This window comes from Cervus canadensis, chromosome 1 (assembly GCF_019320065.1).
Source record: "Cervus canadensis isolate Bull #8, Minnesota chromosome 1, ASM1932006v1, whole genome shotgun sequence".
NCBI lineage: Eukaryota > Metazoa > Chordata > Mammalia > Artiodactyla > Cervidae > Cervus > Cervus canadensis.
Window position 1 is genome coordinate 101747942 of NC_057386.1, and position 14717 is coordinate 101762658.

General features: G+C 47.8%; 1 protein-coding gene across 12 annotated transcripts in view; it reads right to left on the reverse strand.

The window, feature by feature from the left end:
• EP400 (E1A binding protein p400) overlaps positions 1 to 14717 on the reverse strand; it is a 107473-nt gene that overhangs the window by 43555 nt on the left and 49201 nt on the right. For all 12 annotated transcript variants that reach the window (XM_043488578.1, XM_043488586.1, XM_043488568.1 and 9 more), the window contains 10 exons: positions 13584 to 13691; positions 12445 to 12635; positions 12037 to 12214; positions 7294 to 7430; positions 6103 to 6272; positions 5611 to 5785; positions 5392 to 5528; positions 4660 to 4846; positions 2184 to 2350; positions 556 to 725 (listed from right to left, as the gene is read on the reverse strand). In XM_043488578.1, the coding sequence (XP_043344513.1) occupies positions 556 to 725; positions 2184 to 2350; positions 4660 to 4846; positions 5392 to 5528; positions 5611 to 5785; positions 6103 to 6272; positions 7294 to 7430; positions 12037 to 12214; positions 12445 to 12635; positions 13584 to 13691 (1620 nt within the window). The remainder of the gene's footprint in view (positions 1 to 555; positions 726 to 2183; positions 2351 to 4659; positions 4847 to 5391; positions 5529 to 5610; positions 5786 to 6102; positions 6273 to 7293; positions 7431 to 12036; positions 12215 to 12444; positions 12636 to 13583; positions 13692 to 14717) is intronic.

Genomic DNA, 14717 nt, shown 5'->3' on the forward strand with positions numbered 1-14717 from the left:
CAGACGTATCAGTGAGAACCATGTCCTCACCACACGAGAAGGTAGGCAGCCCTGGCACCCCCAGCTTCTTACAACAAGCTGCTCTGGCATTTATGAAGATCTCAGAAAAACACAGTGGACGTGACCCCACGGATAAGGGTTACGAGACTATTTATTACCTTTTCTGCCGTTTAACCCTATCCTTCTTCACAGTAACAAGCAGGTTACGTTGAAGTGGTGGCACAGAACACAAGAGCAGACTTCCTCAGAAGTTTCTTAAATGACTTTGACGTGTACTTCCCGACATAAAAAAGAATGTTTCTGCTGAGGTACATCTTCACCATCACATCAACAGTGACTCAACTAAGAATGTAATGTCTTGTACAATTCAAAGACATGAAAAAAACTAAAACTCATGTAAGAATTACACATGGCCTCCTGGGAGAGCCAGAGCAGACAGTCCCAGTCCTGCTCAGAGGAGTGGTCACACATCCCCATGGGGCCAGGGAAAGTGCGAGAGAATTTCTTCCACAAAAACCCTTTGTGACGCCGAGCACAGCCCCCTGAGAGGCATACCTTTCGCATCTGGATTTGCAGAGAATGTGGCAATGGGTGGCCGTCCTCGAACGTGGCCCTGTGGCGTGGCCGTGGCTGTGGCAGGGGTGGCCGTCCGGGGTGGATGTGTGCTGGGGAAAGCCACGGTGCGGCCCTCAGGCTTCTGGCCATACTGCACAGGCTGGAACAACCTGGACGCCCGTGTGCATGGGCAGGGAGAGATGAACACTGCTGAGACGCGGAAGGCAGGGCCCCCTAGATGGGCGCTGGGGATACAGGGCCACCTGAGGGCAGAGGGCGTCCCACCCTAGGGGCAGTTTAAAAAATGGGGAGATTTCTAAATACAGTATTAAGAAGCATACGCTCATCAAGGACAGGGGGAGGGGTGCTTAGGACACAAAAGTGGTACCTCTACCCCCAATGCTTAGGCAATGTTCAGGAGTGAATGTGATGGCAATTTTTAGGTTCCCATGAATGTGAACTAGAAAAATTATATCTAACACAAAGTCCATTAGACTACTCTTTTGATTAAGAGTCAAGTAGAATGAAAAATCAACTTGCACAATTAGGTAACAAGAAACAGCAGAAATGATAAAGGCACCTCATAGGTGTCAGTGGGGAAAACTATAAAGGGGGAGCCACAACACAAATTCCCTGTCTGACTTTATCACAAGGCAATGTGCTCTTCATGTTTCTTTCACCTAGAAACCATAATGGCAGGAATTTTGTATTTTCAAAACCCCTGTGCAATGCAACAGGTGGAGACGACCAGCAGAAGCAACTAAATGAGGGCTTCTCTGCCCAGCTTTGTATTTAACTGAGGGCTGCAGGCTCCTACGAGTGCAGGCAAGGCAGCTGAGGGCAGGGTGGTCGGACCCAAGTCATCAAGTAAGAAGGCAGTAAGAACAGGCTGCCAACTGCAGAGCTGGCCCTTTTCTCCCTAAATCACCAACCTGCTTTTTCCTTTGTTTCTGACTGGTGCCCAGAATTTTGCATAAATCCAACTCATGGATTTAGCCTACCTCGTCTACCTCAAGTCATTTGTGTTTTGAGTTCATCATCTAGGGTGCCTGCTCCGACTAGTCTCATGGCACCCGCAGATGTCCCTTTTTGCCCCTGATGCTGTAGCCAGGGTGGAGTCTCTGCTAGACCTCAGGGCCCCAACCCCACCCCCACAGCACTCAGGGACCCTAATCCCGCCCCCACAGTACCCCCTCTGCCCTCCTACTCTGACGGCTGCCACTAGAGCCTGCACCAGGTTATAGGCAGTCTGACTGCCCCATCTCTGACCGCCTCCCCACGGAGAGCCCTCCCAAAGCCCAGTGCTTCTCCGAAATGATGAAAGGGCTCTCTCTTCAGGCAGCCGAGCGGCCACACTGGCCTGATCACACCTGCTGTTTATCCCAAAAACCAAGCACACTTGGGCATTTCCAGGAGAAGCAGATAACCAGATTAGAGGATTATCCTTTCTCTTCACAAGCTGTAGCCCAAGTTCTCATGTGGAAACCCAGTCATCCCAGTTCTCCCTGAGAGGCCAGGGTCTCTTTCAGCAGGAGGAAGAGGGGATGCCACCCGGACCCCACAACCCACAACCCACAGCCAGAGGCAGCCGGTGAGCAGGACGTGCTGCTCCACACCATACCACATACCTGCTGGGCTTCAGTCTGACGGCCGCCGGCCTGCTTGTCGGCAGCGGCGCAGTGAACAGTTCCTCAAAGAGTTTCCGCGTCACCTTCTTCTTACCCAGCAGTTCTGCCTCGTGGTGAGTCATTTTATTTTCTAAGCCAAGAAGATCAAATATAGAAAGGTCCGTTTCCTAAGGGAAAAAAAGAAAACAATTTTGCTACATGCGGCAGGAGAAAAAATAACTGACTAGGAATCAAAGTGGGTTCCAAACTGGGAAGGACAGGCCCCGACTGGCCATCTTCCCGAGAGGCACCTGGTGGGACGTGGTATGCTCGGGTCTGCTTTTTTTTTTTTATATGGACCATTTTTAGTCTTTAATGAATTTGTTACAATATTGCTTCCATTTTATGTTCTGGATTTTTGGCCATGAAACATGTGAGATCTTAGCTCCTGACCAAGGATTGAACTCACACTCCCTACATTAGAAAGTAAAATCTTAACCACTGGACCACAGGGAAGTCCCAAGTTCCCCATCATTAACATGGGAGTGATGGCATGTGGTCATCCCGAGAGGCGGGTGGGAAAGAAGAGGGTGGCACTTAGAGACAGAACAGACTCAGCAGCGGAGAGGAACGAGCCTGGGAGATGCTGGTCTAAGCAGACGGAGATGCCTGGTCTTGTCAAGGCGGAGCTGGGAAGAGACCCCAGCGCACTGGTGCGGGTGTGGTGGGCATATGGATGTCTCTATGTCCAGAGCCCTGGGGAAGCTTGCTCCACCTGTTCTTCTCTTGGGTCTTTCTCACTCCCACCAGGATGGTGGGAATCAAAGTGGAGGGACAGCAGGTGTGGGCAAAGAAGTGGAGGCATGAAAGCCCTCATCCCCTCACACATGGATGGGGATGGGAAACTGAGCAACTACTGTGGAAAACAGTCTGGCAGTTCATCTAAAGGTTAAACATGGACTCAACACACGACCCCACAATTTTTCACCTGTCACACATGTGCCCACAAGAAGAGAGCCCCACAGGAAGGAAGTCCCACACCCACACAAAACTTATACATGAATGTGCACTCAGTGACCAAAAAAGTGTAAACCACCTAAGTGTCCATCAGCTCGTGGACACATGAACATAATGTGGTCCATCCAGACAACAGAGGAAAGAGATTATGACACATGATGCAACATGAATGAACTCTGAAAACACTACGCTCAGTGAAATAAGCCACTGATGTGAAATATTTGGACCAGATGAATCCACAGGGTCAGACACAGATGAGTAGCAGGGATGGGGAGGGAGAATGGGAGTGACAGTGTGTGTGGATTTTCTTTGAGGCAATGAAATGTTCTAGCATTAGTTGTGATGCTTGCACAATTCTGTGACTATACTAAAACCAACAAACTGTACATTTCAGAACAGTGAACTTTATGGTAGTGAATTATCTCAACTAAGCTGTTTTGAAAACGAAAACACAACATAAAAACTTCCATTCATGAAACATCTCCCCACCCGAGCAGTATCTCAGGTAACCTGCTTCTGACTCATCTTTATTCCTCATGGATCAGGTTTTCTCTAACTCAACAAAGAACACATCCCTACATTAAGAGCAGTGATCACAGTGGCAGCACGACATCCCTCACACTAACTCACCACAAACTGCTCACCAACCAGCCCCTTCTTCAGACCAACATGTACATAAACTGACTCCTCACAAGTGCCTGGTGTGGTGAGGAGACCAAGGTCAACTGAGCACCCAACGCTGGACCCCTGACGAGGGAGAGCCGGGACCTCCACCCCCAACGATTTGGCCCCAGGGTCATGTGCTAAACCTGCACAAGTCTATCCAGGCCACAGAGCTGGTTCCCTTTCCTCAGTGTCTGTGAGACCTGATCCCTGGTCCTCCGGGGTAGAGGCAGCAAAGGGGAACTCAGGCATTAGCCTGCCAGTGGCCTGGCTGGTCAGGTCATGCTCTCAGGTCAAGTCTCTCTGGTGGAAGCCAGAGTAGGAATGCCAGTCCCTGAGGGCATGTCCCCACCCCGCTGAGACCCGTGAGCTCAGCATACTTGTGCTCGGAATCACCTGACCTATCCCAATCTGTTCTGTTTTAAAATTTGGGGTTTTCAAAAACTTTCATTACCCCCAAATTCAAACACAGAAAGGTATACAACTATTTTTTTTTTTTGGTTAAAAAGCAACCAAATTTCCCCACCTAGGGATAGTTGTGTATATATGGCTAGTTGTTAGCTGTATCCAACTCCTTCCAACCCCCAGGGGCTATAGTCTGCCAGGCTCCTCTGTCCATGGGATTTTCCAAGCAAAAACACCAGAGTGGGTTGTCATGTCCTTCTCCAGGGGCTCTTCCCAACCCAGGGATCAAACCCACGGTGGATTGTTTACCACTGTGCCACCTGGGAAGCCCTAGGTATAGCTACTAATATTTTAATAAAAAGACCTGGGTCCCTACCCCTAAATTACACCTATGAAGGCACTCTCTCTGTACCTTCCAGAAGTCTCTGTCGAGCGCCTTCAGGACAAGTGAGGCGGAGCGGTACTGCAGTGGCCCTGCTGTGTAGGAGGACTCCGGGAGCCGGGGCGCCACCAGTCCAGGGTGGTTGCAGATCCGCTGCAGCCTCAGGAGGATGCTCAGCACGTCCACAAAGTGCCCGCTCTTCAGTGCTTCCTGGGTTCTGCGCATGCGCGGGAAGAGACAAGAGCATTGTCAGGGGTGCGAGCACGTGCCAGCCGGGCTTCTCCCCGCTGCTGTCCCCATTCTACCAATGCACGGCTGGTACATCCCCTTGACCTGCTGAGTAAATCTGCCACATGCCAACCCACCTCCACGAGGTTGTGGTTCTGAGATTCGCTCACCGCCCCATGAGAGAGTATGGGAGGCCAGAGAGCCAGGGCATGGGTTAGACGTGGGGGCACTCTCCATGGCATGCCCCCAAAGAGCGCCAGGGCAGGCATCCTGAAGAGCCCAGGGGTCTGTCTGGGTTGGGGAAGGAATGCCCTGCCTCCACACTAGTCCTTGCACACTGGCGCAATGCTGTGCGCCTCCTGGGCCGGCTATGGGCAGAAACTCTGACGGGACCAGAGAGGAGACAGGACTGTTGAGCCTGAGAGAAGCGTGGCCTCCAGCTCCAGACGCCCATCTCCCGAAAAGGAGCCTTCTGAGAGACCAGAGGGGGCCCTGCTCCGTGCGGGCAGAGAGGGTGGTGGGGCGCACACTCACCCCGGCTGCAGGATGACATCCTCGTATAAGGCCTTCTGTCGATTGGAGAGGCGGCACTTGAGGACATGCTCGTATTTCTTCGTCAGCTGCTTCTCCACGTCTCTCTTAGTTCTCCGCAAAATGAAGGGCTGTGTCACCTGAAAAGAGACCGCGCTCCATTGTTTCCTTTCCAAAGACGGTGTCACATCCACACTACGTCGGGGGCCCGCAGCCGCATACCCGGTGCAGTCGGATGACCACTTTGTGGTAGTAGTCCTGGTTCTCCTCGTTGGGGGCCTTCAGGGGGAAATGCAGGTAGGGCCTGGAGATGCCCGGGATGAGGAAGTGCACCATGGTCCACAGCTCCAGGAAGGTGTTGTGCAGGGGCGCGTCGATGAGGAGCAGGCGCTGCTGGCTGAGCAGAGGCGGAGAGACGACTCAGGCTGGGCACAGAGTCGCTCTCTCTGACAATGCTCAAGGAGAGGGACGGTGACCGTGGAGCCCGCACACGCATGCGCATGTGTATACACACACGCGCGCACGCACACAAGTTAATGAACTGAATTAAGCAGGAGCTTTGGGTCTCCTCAGCCCTCAAGTGCTGGGACAGAGGTGAGGGGGAGTCTTTGCAGCTGAAAGGCCATTTGGGGGAACTGCAATTCCCTGTAGTTCCTCCAAAGAACCTTCACATCAGCAACAGAGAGCACAGGGCACACGCAGGGGGAGTCAGACCTCTGCAGGGTGAACACGGCCTCCCAGTGCCGCTCAGTCATGCCCTTCACGCGCTGCATCTCATCGACGACCAGGCACTTCCAGCGCACCCGCGTGAAGGACGCGAAGCCCTTGAAGAACTGCTTGTAGGACGTGATGCAGATGTTGAAGCTGTTGGGCTCCGTCCACTCCTGCAGCACACAAGCCAGGCCTCACCACCTGCTCAGGAGCAAGCCGCCTGGAGAGGACTCACCCCCCACTCACCCTGTCCCCATCACTGTCACTCCACTCCTTTTTCTTAATAACTTGCTGCCACCACAGAGAAAACGGCCGTTTATATTTTTAGGATCTTTTTTCTCTAGGAGGCGAAAGCCCTCGTGTGGACAAATTAAGAAACTGCTTTGGGGGCATTAACTACTGCTTTTGGAAAATATATTAGCCACACAGTGTCCTGAAGTGGGGCTTGTTTTCATGGTATATAATCTTAGTGAAGGAAACATATATTCCGAAGCTGACAGGAAACATGAATAGCTATGTTGCAACTGATTACATTTAAGGTTTTAAAAAGCAATAACCAGAGACAGTAAAAATAAAAAAGAAAAAGCCAAGAAGAGACACCTTAAAGAAAAGATACTTTTTTAGTAAGTACTACTCAACACAGTTGACTTTAACCATAAGCCAAATTTTTCTCTTCAATGAACAACTGTGATCTGGAACATTTACTTAGAATCTAGTACTAGAAACTACTGGGCAGAAAACAGAAACATACAAGTCCAAATTTGCTTCAGAAGCTCTTCTGTTTGTCACAAATACTCCTTATAAACACGTCCATGGGAATTACTTATGGATTTATAATTCAGAACTCAGGATGCACCACAATTTCTCATTTCTGACTATGATAACCAACAGATCTATGGTTTAAAAGGATGGCAGCCCCTCCCGAGACTACCTGAGCTCTGGGGTTGGGGGTGTCCCTTCACTTCTGGGAGGTAAGCATAAGCCCTCCAGGGAACCCCTGCAGGCCAGTTTACTAGGTATGGTCTGTTGCTTCCAGGGGCTCCAAGTCCAGACAACTACAAAGTCTGGGGTCTTGCAAATGAGTGATTTACAATAATTACACTAACAAGTACATGCTAACACTTTGAAGTTTGCTTTCTACAGAAATTAAGATAGTTTTCTGTTTCATTCTATTTCACGTTTAAAATAACATACCTGTCTCTTTGCCTTGAGTTCTCTGTGGCTGCCAACATACAAGAGCGTTTTGAGCCCCGGACACCAACGCTTCAACTCCAGCTCCCACTTGAGTATGTTGCAGCTCCTCACAACGACAAGGTGAGGGCCCCAGTTGCCTACAAAGGAGACAGAAGTTTCCTCTGTAACAAAAGCCATGTGTCCAGTCCAGGCACCCAGCACTGTGCCCGGTGAGCAGGTGTGTGCGAGAGCCCAGGCATGACTAGAGCCGGCATCACCAGGAACAGAGGGCTGTCCTCTGTCCTCCCTGCAGAGTAGCACAACATGCTGCGTCCCCACTCCCAGCGCCGCCACAGGCCACACTCCACAAAGGTGCTGAACAAGTAAGCGCCCAGTAAAATGAGAATTTATTCAAAACCATAGACCACTAATGTAAGTGGGAGAAGAAACCTCATCTACACAAAACGATGCTCAGAAAGGAAGAAACCTCAGGCAGGAGCCCTGCACCTGCTCACCAAGCCCCCCTACCCAGCATGGCCTGCCATCACCCCCACGCTATGGGCACTGGTCCAACACTCATGCTCATGACGGTTGCCAACTGCTAGTCAGAACACACCCAAACCATCCCAACCCATCCCAAACCACACAGTTTCAATCTCATTCTCCAGAAAAGTAAGGCTGTTTAAATTACTAGAGTAATACATACATAAATTTCAACTCTTGTGCTATAAAAGAAACCTAAACCAAGTTAAAAATCAGGAATGGCAGACTTGGAAAAAATATCTGTAATGCACACATCTATATTCGTAACAGCTGATATGCAAAGTGTTATACTGATCCTTAAAAAGAATCATCCAAATGGAAGAAAATATATGCATACAACATGACTGACAAAGGGTTAACATCCAAAACATATAAACAGTTCATAGAACTCAATACCAAGAAAACAAACACCTCAATCAAAAAATGCACATAAGACCTAAACAGACATTCCTCTGAAGAAGACATACAGATAACCAACAAGAACTTGAAAGTATGCTCAGCACTGCTCATTATTAGAGAATTGCACATCAACACTACAGTGAGGTACCACCTCGCTCTGGTCAGAATGGCCATCATCAAAGAGTCTACAAGCGGGACTTCCCTGGCAGTCCAGTGGTTAAGACTCCATGCTTCCAATGCAGCAGGCACAGGTTTGATCCCTGGTCAGGGAACTAATATCCCACATGCCACACAGCGTAGTCAAAGAGAAAAGTCTACAAGCAATAAAAGTTGGAGAAGGTGTGGAGAAAAGGGAACCCTCCTACATTGTTGGTGGGAATATAAATTGGTGCAACTGCTGTGGAAAATAGGTGTTCCTTGGAGGTTCCCTAAAAAGACTAAAAACAGAGCGCCACCACAAGATCTTGCAATGCCACCCCTGGGTATATATCCAGAGAAATCTCTAATTAGAAAAGAGTGAAGGAAGCTAAAGAGAAGAACAAATATCCTATAATATCGTATAATGTGGAATCTAGAATACTGATACAGCAGAATTTATTTGCAAAGCAGAAATAAGACACAAACGCAGAGAACAAACATATGGACACCAAGGGGAGATGGGGGTGGGGAGGAATGAATTGTGAGGTTGGGTTTATACTATGTATAAAATAGAAATTAATGAAAATCTACTGCAGGAAAGGGAAATCTACTCAATATTCTGTGGTGATCTAAGCGAGAAGGAAATCCAAAAAAGATAGGATATATGTGTGTATATATATAAAACATTCACTTCCCTGTACAGTAGAAAATAATACAACATTGTAAAGCAACTGTACTCCAATAAAAATAAAAAATATTAAATAAAAAAAGAAAGAAAAGATACTGCATCCAATGTCCACAGAAGCACTATTTCAACAGTCAAGACAAGGAAGAAATGTGAATGTCTGTCAACAAATGAATGATAGAGATGATGTGGTGTGTGTGTGTGGACACACACACGCACACACACACACACAATAGAATACTACTCAGCCATAAAAAAAGAATGATATAATGCCATCTGCAGCAACATGGATGGACCTAGATATTATCAAACTGAGTGAAGTAAGTCAGAGAGAAACAAACATTATGTTATAACTTATATTTGGAATCTAAAAAGTATATATAAAAATATATGTAACCTGAAAAAAATATTCACATACATATAACACTGAATCACTCTGCTGTACACCTGAAACTAACACAATCATGTCAATCAAACACACTTCAATTAAATGAAGGAAAAAACCAGCCAAGAGGAAAATGAACAAGGAAGTGAACTAAAATTTCAGAAAGGACGGGAATTCCCTGGCAGGACAGTGGCTAAGACTCCGCACTTTCAGTGCTGAGGACCCACGTTCAATCCCTGGTCAGAAAACTAAGATCCCATAAGCTGTGTGGCAGTCAAGAAAGAAAAAGAGAGAGAGAAATTTCACAAAGGAAAAAACACAAGCAGACAATAAACTCTGAAAGGCAGGACTTCACGAGTATAGAAATGCAAACCAACCCCATTGACCCTTTCCTCCCAGTGAAAAACAAGATTTTTTTTCCACTAGCATTACTGTTCCACTTCTGGAGAGGAGCAGAGTGTCCACAACTGTGTTTGTGAACATGTCTGTTGACACTTGGGTGAAGCGGGGCAGGACACACCCCAGACTGCCCAGAGTGGTCACCACTGGGGATGGAAGCAGGTGCGTGTGGACAGCTGCAGCCTACTGTTTTACTTTAAAAAGAAAAGAAAGTGGTGAGTTTATGAGAAATTTTAATTGTGTGAATGTATCAGAACCCCTCAAACTCTCCTGGAACTCCCACTGTTCTTGAGGAAGTGGCACACAGTTTTACGGTTACTCAGTGATGAACCCAAGGACACTGGGCCCCCTGGGGTGAGGGCAGACGGGGGAGCCACATCCAAGGTGAGCGATCCTCGGTCTGCCCGTGCAGAAGCGAAGCAGGCGGCAGAGGCTCACCCACCCACCCTGCAGAGCCCGCTAAGAGCGCCAAGCACCTGCCTCTCCTCCAACTCGTCAAGCTTCCCAGTAGCTGGACCTCCAGTCTGTTCCCAGCACCAAGGTGCCCGAGGGACTCCTCCAACATAGCAGTGACACAAACCTCTAAGGACGAAGACCAAGGCCCCCACCTGGCCAGCAGACGGGCCTTCCTGGCTCTGCACCCTCCAGCCCCCACACCAGCCTCAATACTGCCCCGTGGACACACCAGCAACTCCTTCAACCTCTGCACCCACCACTCCACCTCCCCAAGCCCCGAGCTCAGGTGGCCATGGCATTCTCAGGCCTTTGCTCAAAGGCCTTGCAAGGCACACGGTACACAATGCCAATATGCTGCATCCTTAGTCACCGTGCCTGCTGCGGGCCTTCCTGAGGGGGTGGGCGCTTTGTTCTGTTCACAGCTGCACCCCCTGCGACTACAACATACCTGGAATGGGGTAGATACTAGGTAAGCACCTATAGAATGAATAACTGAGTCACTTGTTTGTTCAATTAATGAAATAAAATCCCCTATTTTTGGAAGTGTATGTTGCTTCCAATTTCACGCTATTATAAATATAATAAGAAATATTTTTTTCAACTAAACTAGACAAGAGACACGGTAGCTTTTCTATCTTGAGATAATTAAAACTGATTTTAAAGTACTACACTGAACACTTCATGGTATTGGGTCAAAAACAAACATATTAACACAAGAAAAAAAGGTCCCGAAGTTGATGCACTTGTATTAAACGTAAGCTTTCAAAACTAAAGGCAAGGCAGAGTTATTCACTGAGGACGCTAAGGTAACTGTGTCCGAATCCAGAGGGGCCACAGAGGAAGAAACCTCTCCTGGGCTGAAGGAACCTCCACCCAGCAACTCAGGATGTCAACTCTTCCAGCTCGAGCGGTCCCGCCCTGCCTCTAAAGCGCTGACACAGAGAAGAAGGGTCCCTGGGCGTTGACTAAGTGCTGGAACATGCATGAGCTTCTGTTGCCCTCCATCACTCCACCCCAGGTGCCAGCGGACCCTTCCTTTGGGAGAAGCCCACAAGCCCCCGTCCTGGTTAGAGACATGGGCACAGACTCATTTGCAGCCCCGCGGGCATGAAGGGTGGTGAACAGTGCCAAGCTGAACTTCCATGTGAGTTCAAAGAGGCTGAGGAAACGGACATTTAGGGTAGAGGGCACAGCCTCCTATGGGGGCACAGGACACCCCAACCTTCTGTTGCTGTGGAGACGCCGAGCCCTCACAGGGCTCCAGGCTACTCGCATGAAACTCTTCTAGGAAAGAAGCCCTGTGGGTGGCAGGATCCAGCAGAGAGACAGGAGGGCAGTGCTACTGAAATTACCAGGAGGACCGCTCCCCAACCAGCCCAGGGGCAGACTGCAGTGAGCACCCAGCCAAAAGGACTCACGCCAACGAGAAGTAGTACAGAGGCCCTGCTGCCTGCTCTGCCATCCACACTGGCGGGCAGCAGAACCCTGAAGTCACAAAGCCTCAGTCACAGCCAGCTGGATCCTGTATTACATTAGACTTAGAGAACTCGTGAGTTACTCGATGTAGTATCTATTGTAAATGCAAGTTTTGTTGGCTCCAGAGATGAGTGCTTCTAAGCCCTATTCTCTCAAGCCCTGGATCAGAGTGTGGAACTGAGAAAAAAGCCGCCCCCCCCAACCCACCACCCTCAAGCTAGATGTACCACCCATGCTTCAGTCTCAGCAAATACAAACTATTTAAACAACAACAGTCTCTTACCTTCATTACAGGCTAGGTGAGCAAAAAAGGCAATGATCTGCACTGTTTTCCCAAGCCCAGCTTCATCTGCCAATATGCCATTGAGGTTCTTGCGGTAGAGTTTGGCCAGCCAGTCCAGGCCAATCTTCTGGTAATCCCTGAGGGCGCCGTACAGCAGGGCCGGGGCATTCAACTTCACCTGTGGGGCAGACGGGCCAACACACACATCTCAGGAGAACCATTACAATTCTTCCTCCAAAGTGAAGTCAGAGCAGTCACAGGATAAGCCTACTGGAAGGCCACAAAGGTGATTCATAGATAACAGAAAAGGAAAGATCAGTGATTGTTTTTCCCGACAACTTCTGCCACTGGGAGGAAGGAACCCTCCCCGCACAGGGATACCATCCCTTACGAAGGGTGCAGCCTCACCGCAGTGCTGATCCGAGCACTGCCCTTGGGCAGGATGGCTTCAGCCACAGCGGTCACTTCCGCGATGTCCCTGGTATGAGGTTTCCCGACAATCACTCTCTCTGCAGCTTTAAACTGGTCCATGATGAAGAGCGAGTCAATGAGAACCACATCCTTCCGACTCTCCCGGTCCCCTGGGCAGTCTTCCATGTCTGTGATCAATGGGAAAACGGGATTTGTGGGGTCAGAGATGCTGTGATAATATTACGAGCCCACTTAGCATGAAAAGAAAAAGAAATAAAAAAAGAATGAAAGGAGAAGGAAAAGAAGAAAAAAGAGAAGAGAAAAAAGGAGTCGACAGAACCCAAATACTTCAAATACAGAACGAAGCAGCAAGTTTGTTTTTAATCCACCTTTATACAGCTAACAATGCTCTCCAGATAAACAGGTACAAACTCTTACAAAGTCTGAAGGAGCACTCTGGAAGGCCACTGGGTGAAACTGGAAAACATCTGCCCAGCATTAGAGCTAGTACCACTCACAGACTCAGAGACCGCACCTCTGCCGTCAAGAAAGGAAGGATCAGAAGCATCTGAGTCTGGGCAAGGGGGCCAGCAGCCCCTCCTTGAGTCCGGCTGCAGCAAGGGGTCCGGAAGGCCCTTGTATCCCCACAGAATTCCTCTGGGCCCCTCCCTTGCCCACCACGCCCCACAGGCAGCCATGTCTACCAACCAGAACAGGTGGGGTGAAAACAAGTAGTAGACTCTATGGGGCATAGTCTGTGAACCTGCTTGGAACATTCAATAAAAGTCAGGTAAAGACCTTAAAATGGGTGCGCTAAATTAAACAAGCATAGCGCAGCCTGGATAAACATGATAAAATCGAGGTGACATACAATCTGAAGAAGGTTGTTTCTACACTGTTCACAACTTGATCAAATGTTCTGAAAACTATGCCAAGTTGACCAATAAAAATAAAAAGCACAGAACTTAATAATACTATTAATGTAAACTTTATATTAAATATATTTTCAACTTTTTCTTTCATCAGACTGAAAAAGGTAAAGGTAATTCTTAAACTCTATTTTAAGTGCCCTTCCTCTGTTTGGTATTTTGGCTTTTGTTTTCAAAGCTGAATTCTTCAAAGATGTCAAGACAGACCTTCTTCTTCGCTTGTCTCCTCACTGTCAGGCTTAGGTTGGGGCCACTGGAAATTTGGCAGAAAGGCACCTTCATACAACTTCATCAAATCGATCAAGGGTAATTCAGCTGGAAAGGATTGCAGGAAGAAAGATTATTTTACACAAACAGTGTCAGCTGGGAAGAAAGGCCCTTTGGGAGAAGGGCCCTTTCACACACAGTTGGCCTTGAATAACTCAGGGGTTGGGGTGCTGACTCTGCAGAGGAAAATACGAGTACGACTCCCAGCCCTCCTTGTAAGAGGTTTCTTCACACCTGACCAACCATGGATCGCAGACATTGTAGTCTTTACTACTGGAAAAAAAAAAAAAATCTATGTGTAGGTGAGCCCACGCAATTCATACCTGTGTTGCTCAAGGCTCAACTGTATATTCCTTTCCCTGACTTTAAAATAATTCCTTGGGAAAAGTGTGTATTTTCTAAAAGCACATTGAATTTTAAAAAAGCTAATAATGATTGCCCATTACTGATACAAAGTATAAGACATTTTCTTTATAAAGTAAGGATCTTTGAAAAGAGAAACTCAACTTTTATTCATAAAAGAATACTCCTAAAATAACCCAAATACAACCTAATAAATGTACATAAAACCTATAGATTAATAAGTGAAAATATAAAAATACTACTAATGGAAATAACTGGTGGAGATGACACATAAAAATACAAAACATCAAATAAAAGTCAAGTAAAAATGCTCAAAAAGGATGATTAAAGATTATTAGCCTTTCTGTATAAAGAGCTCACCCTAATTGATCAAATAACACAGCAAACTAAAGCCCCAGTTACAGTGGGAAAGGGATATGGAGCTTTCACACTCAAAAAATACCATAAAGGGCTCATGAAGTATTTAACTGAACCTCTCCAGAAACCAGTGCACAATCAGTCCTCCATCACACCAGCAACCATCTTAAAAACTGTAATGCCGGACCAATACACTGAGTCAAATACTCTCAACACTGCAGGTGGTGGTATAAACAGGCTTATTTTTCTGGTAACCAGTATGAAAAGTTGAAGGGCTTTAAATGTCATGCTCTCTAATGTCATTATTTCCCACTTCCATGGGTCTGTCCGGGGAAGTAACTGGAAACTGGGACT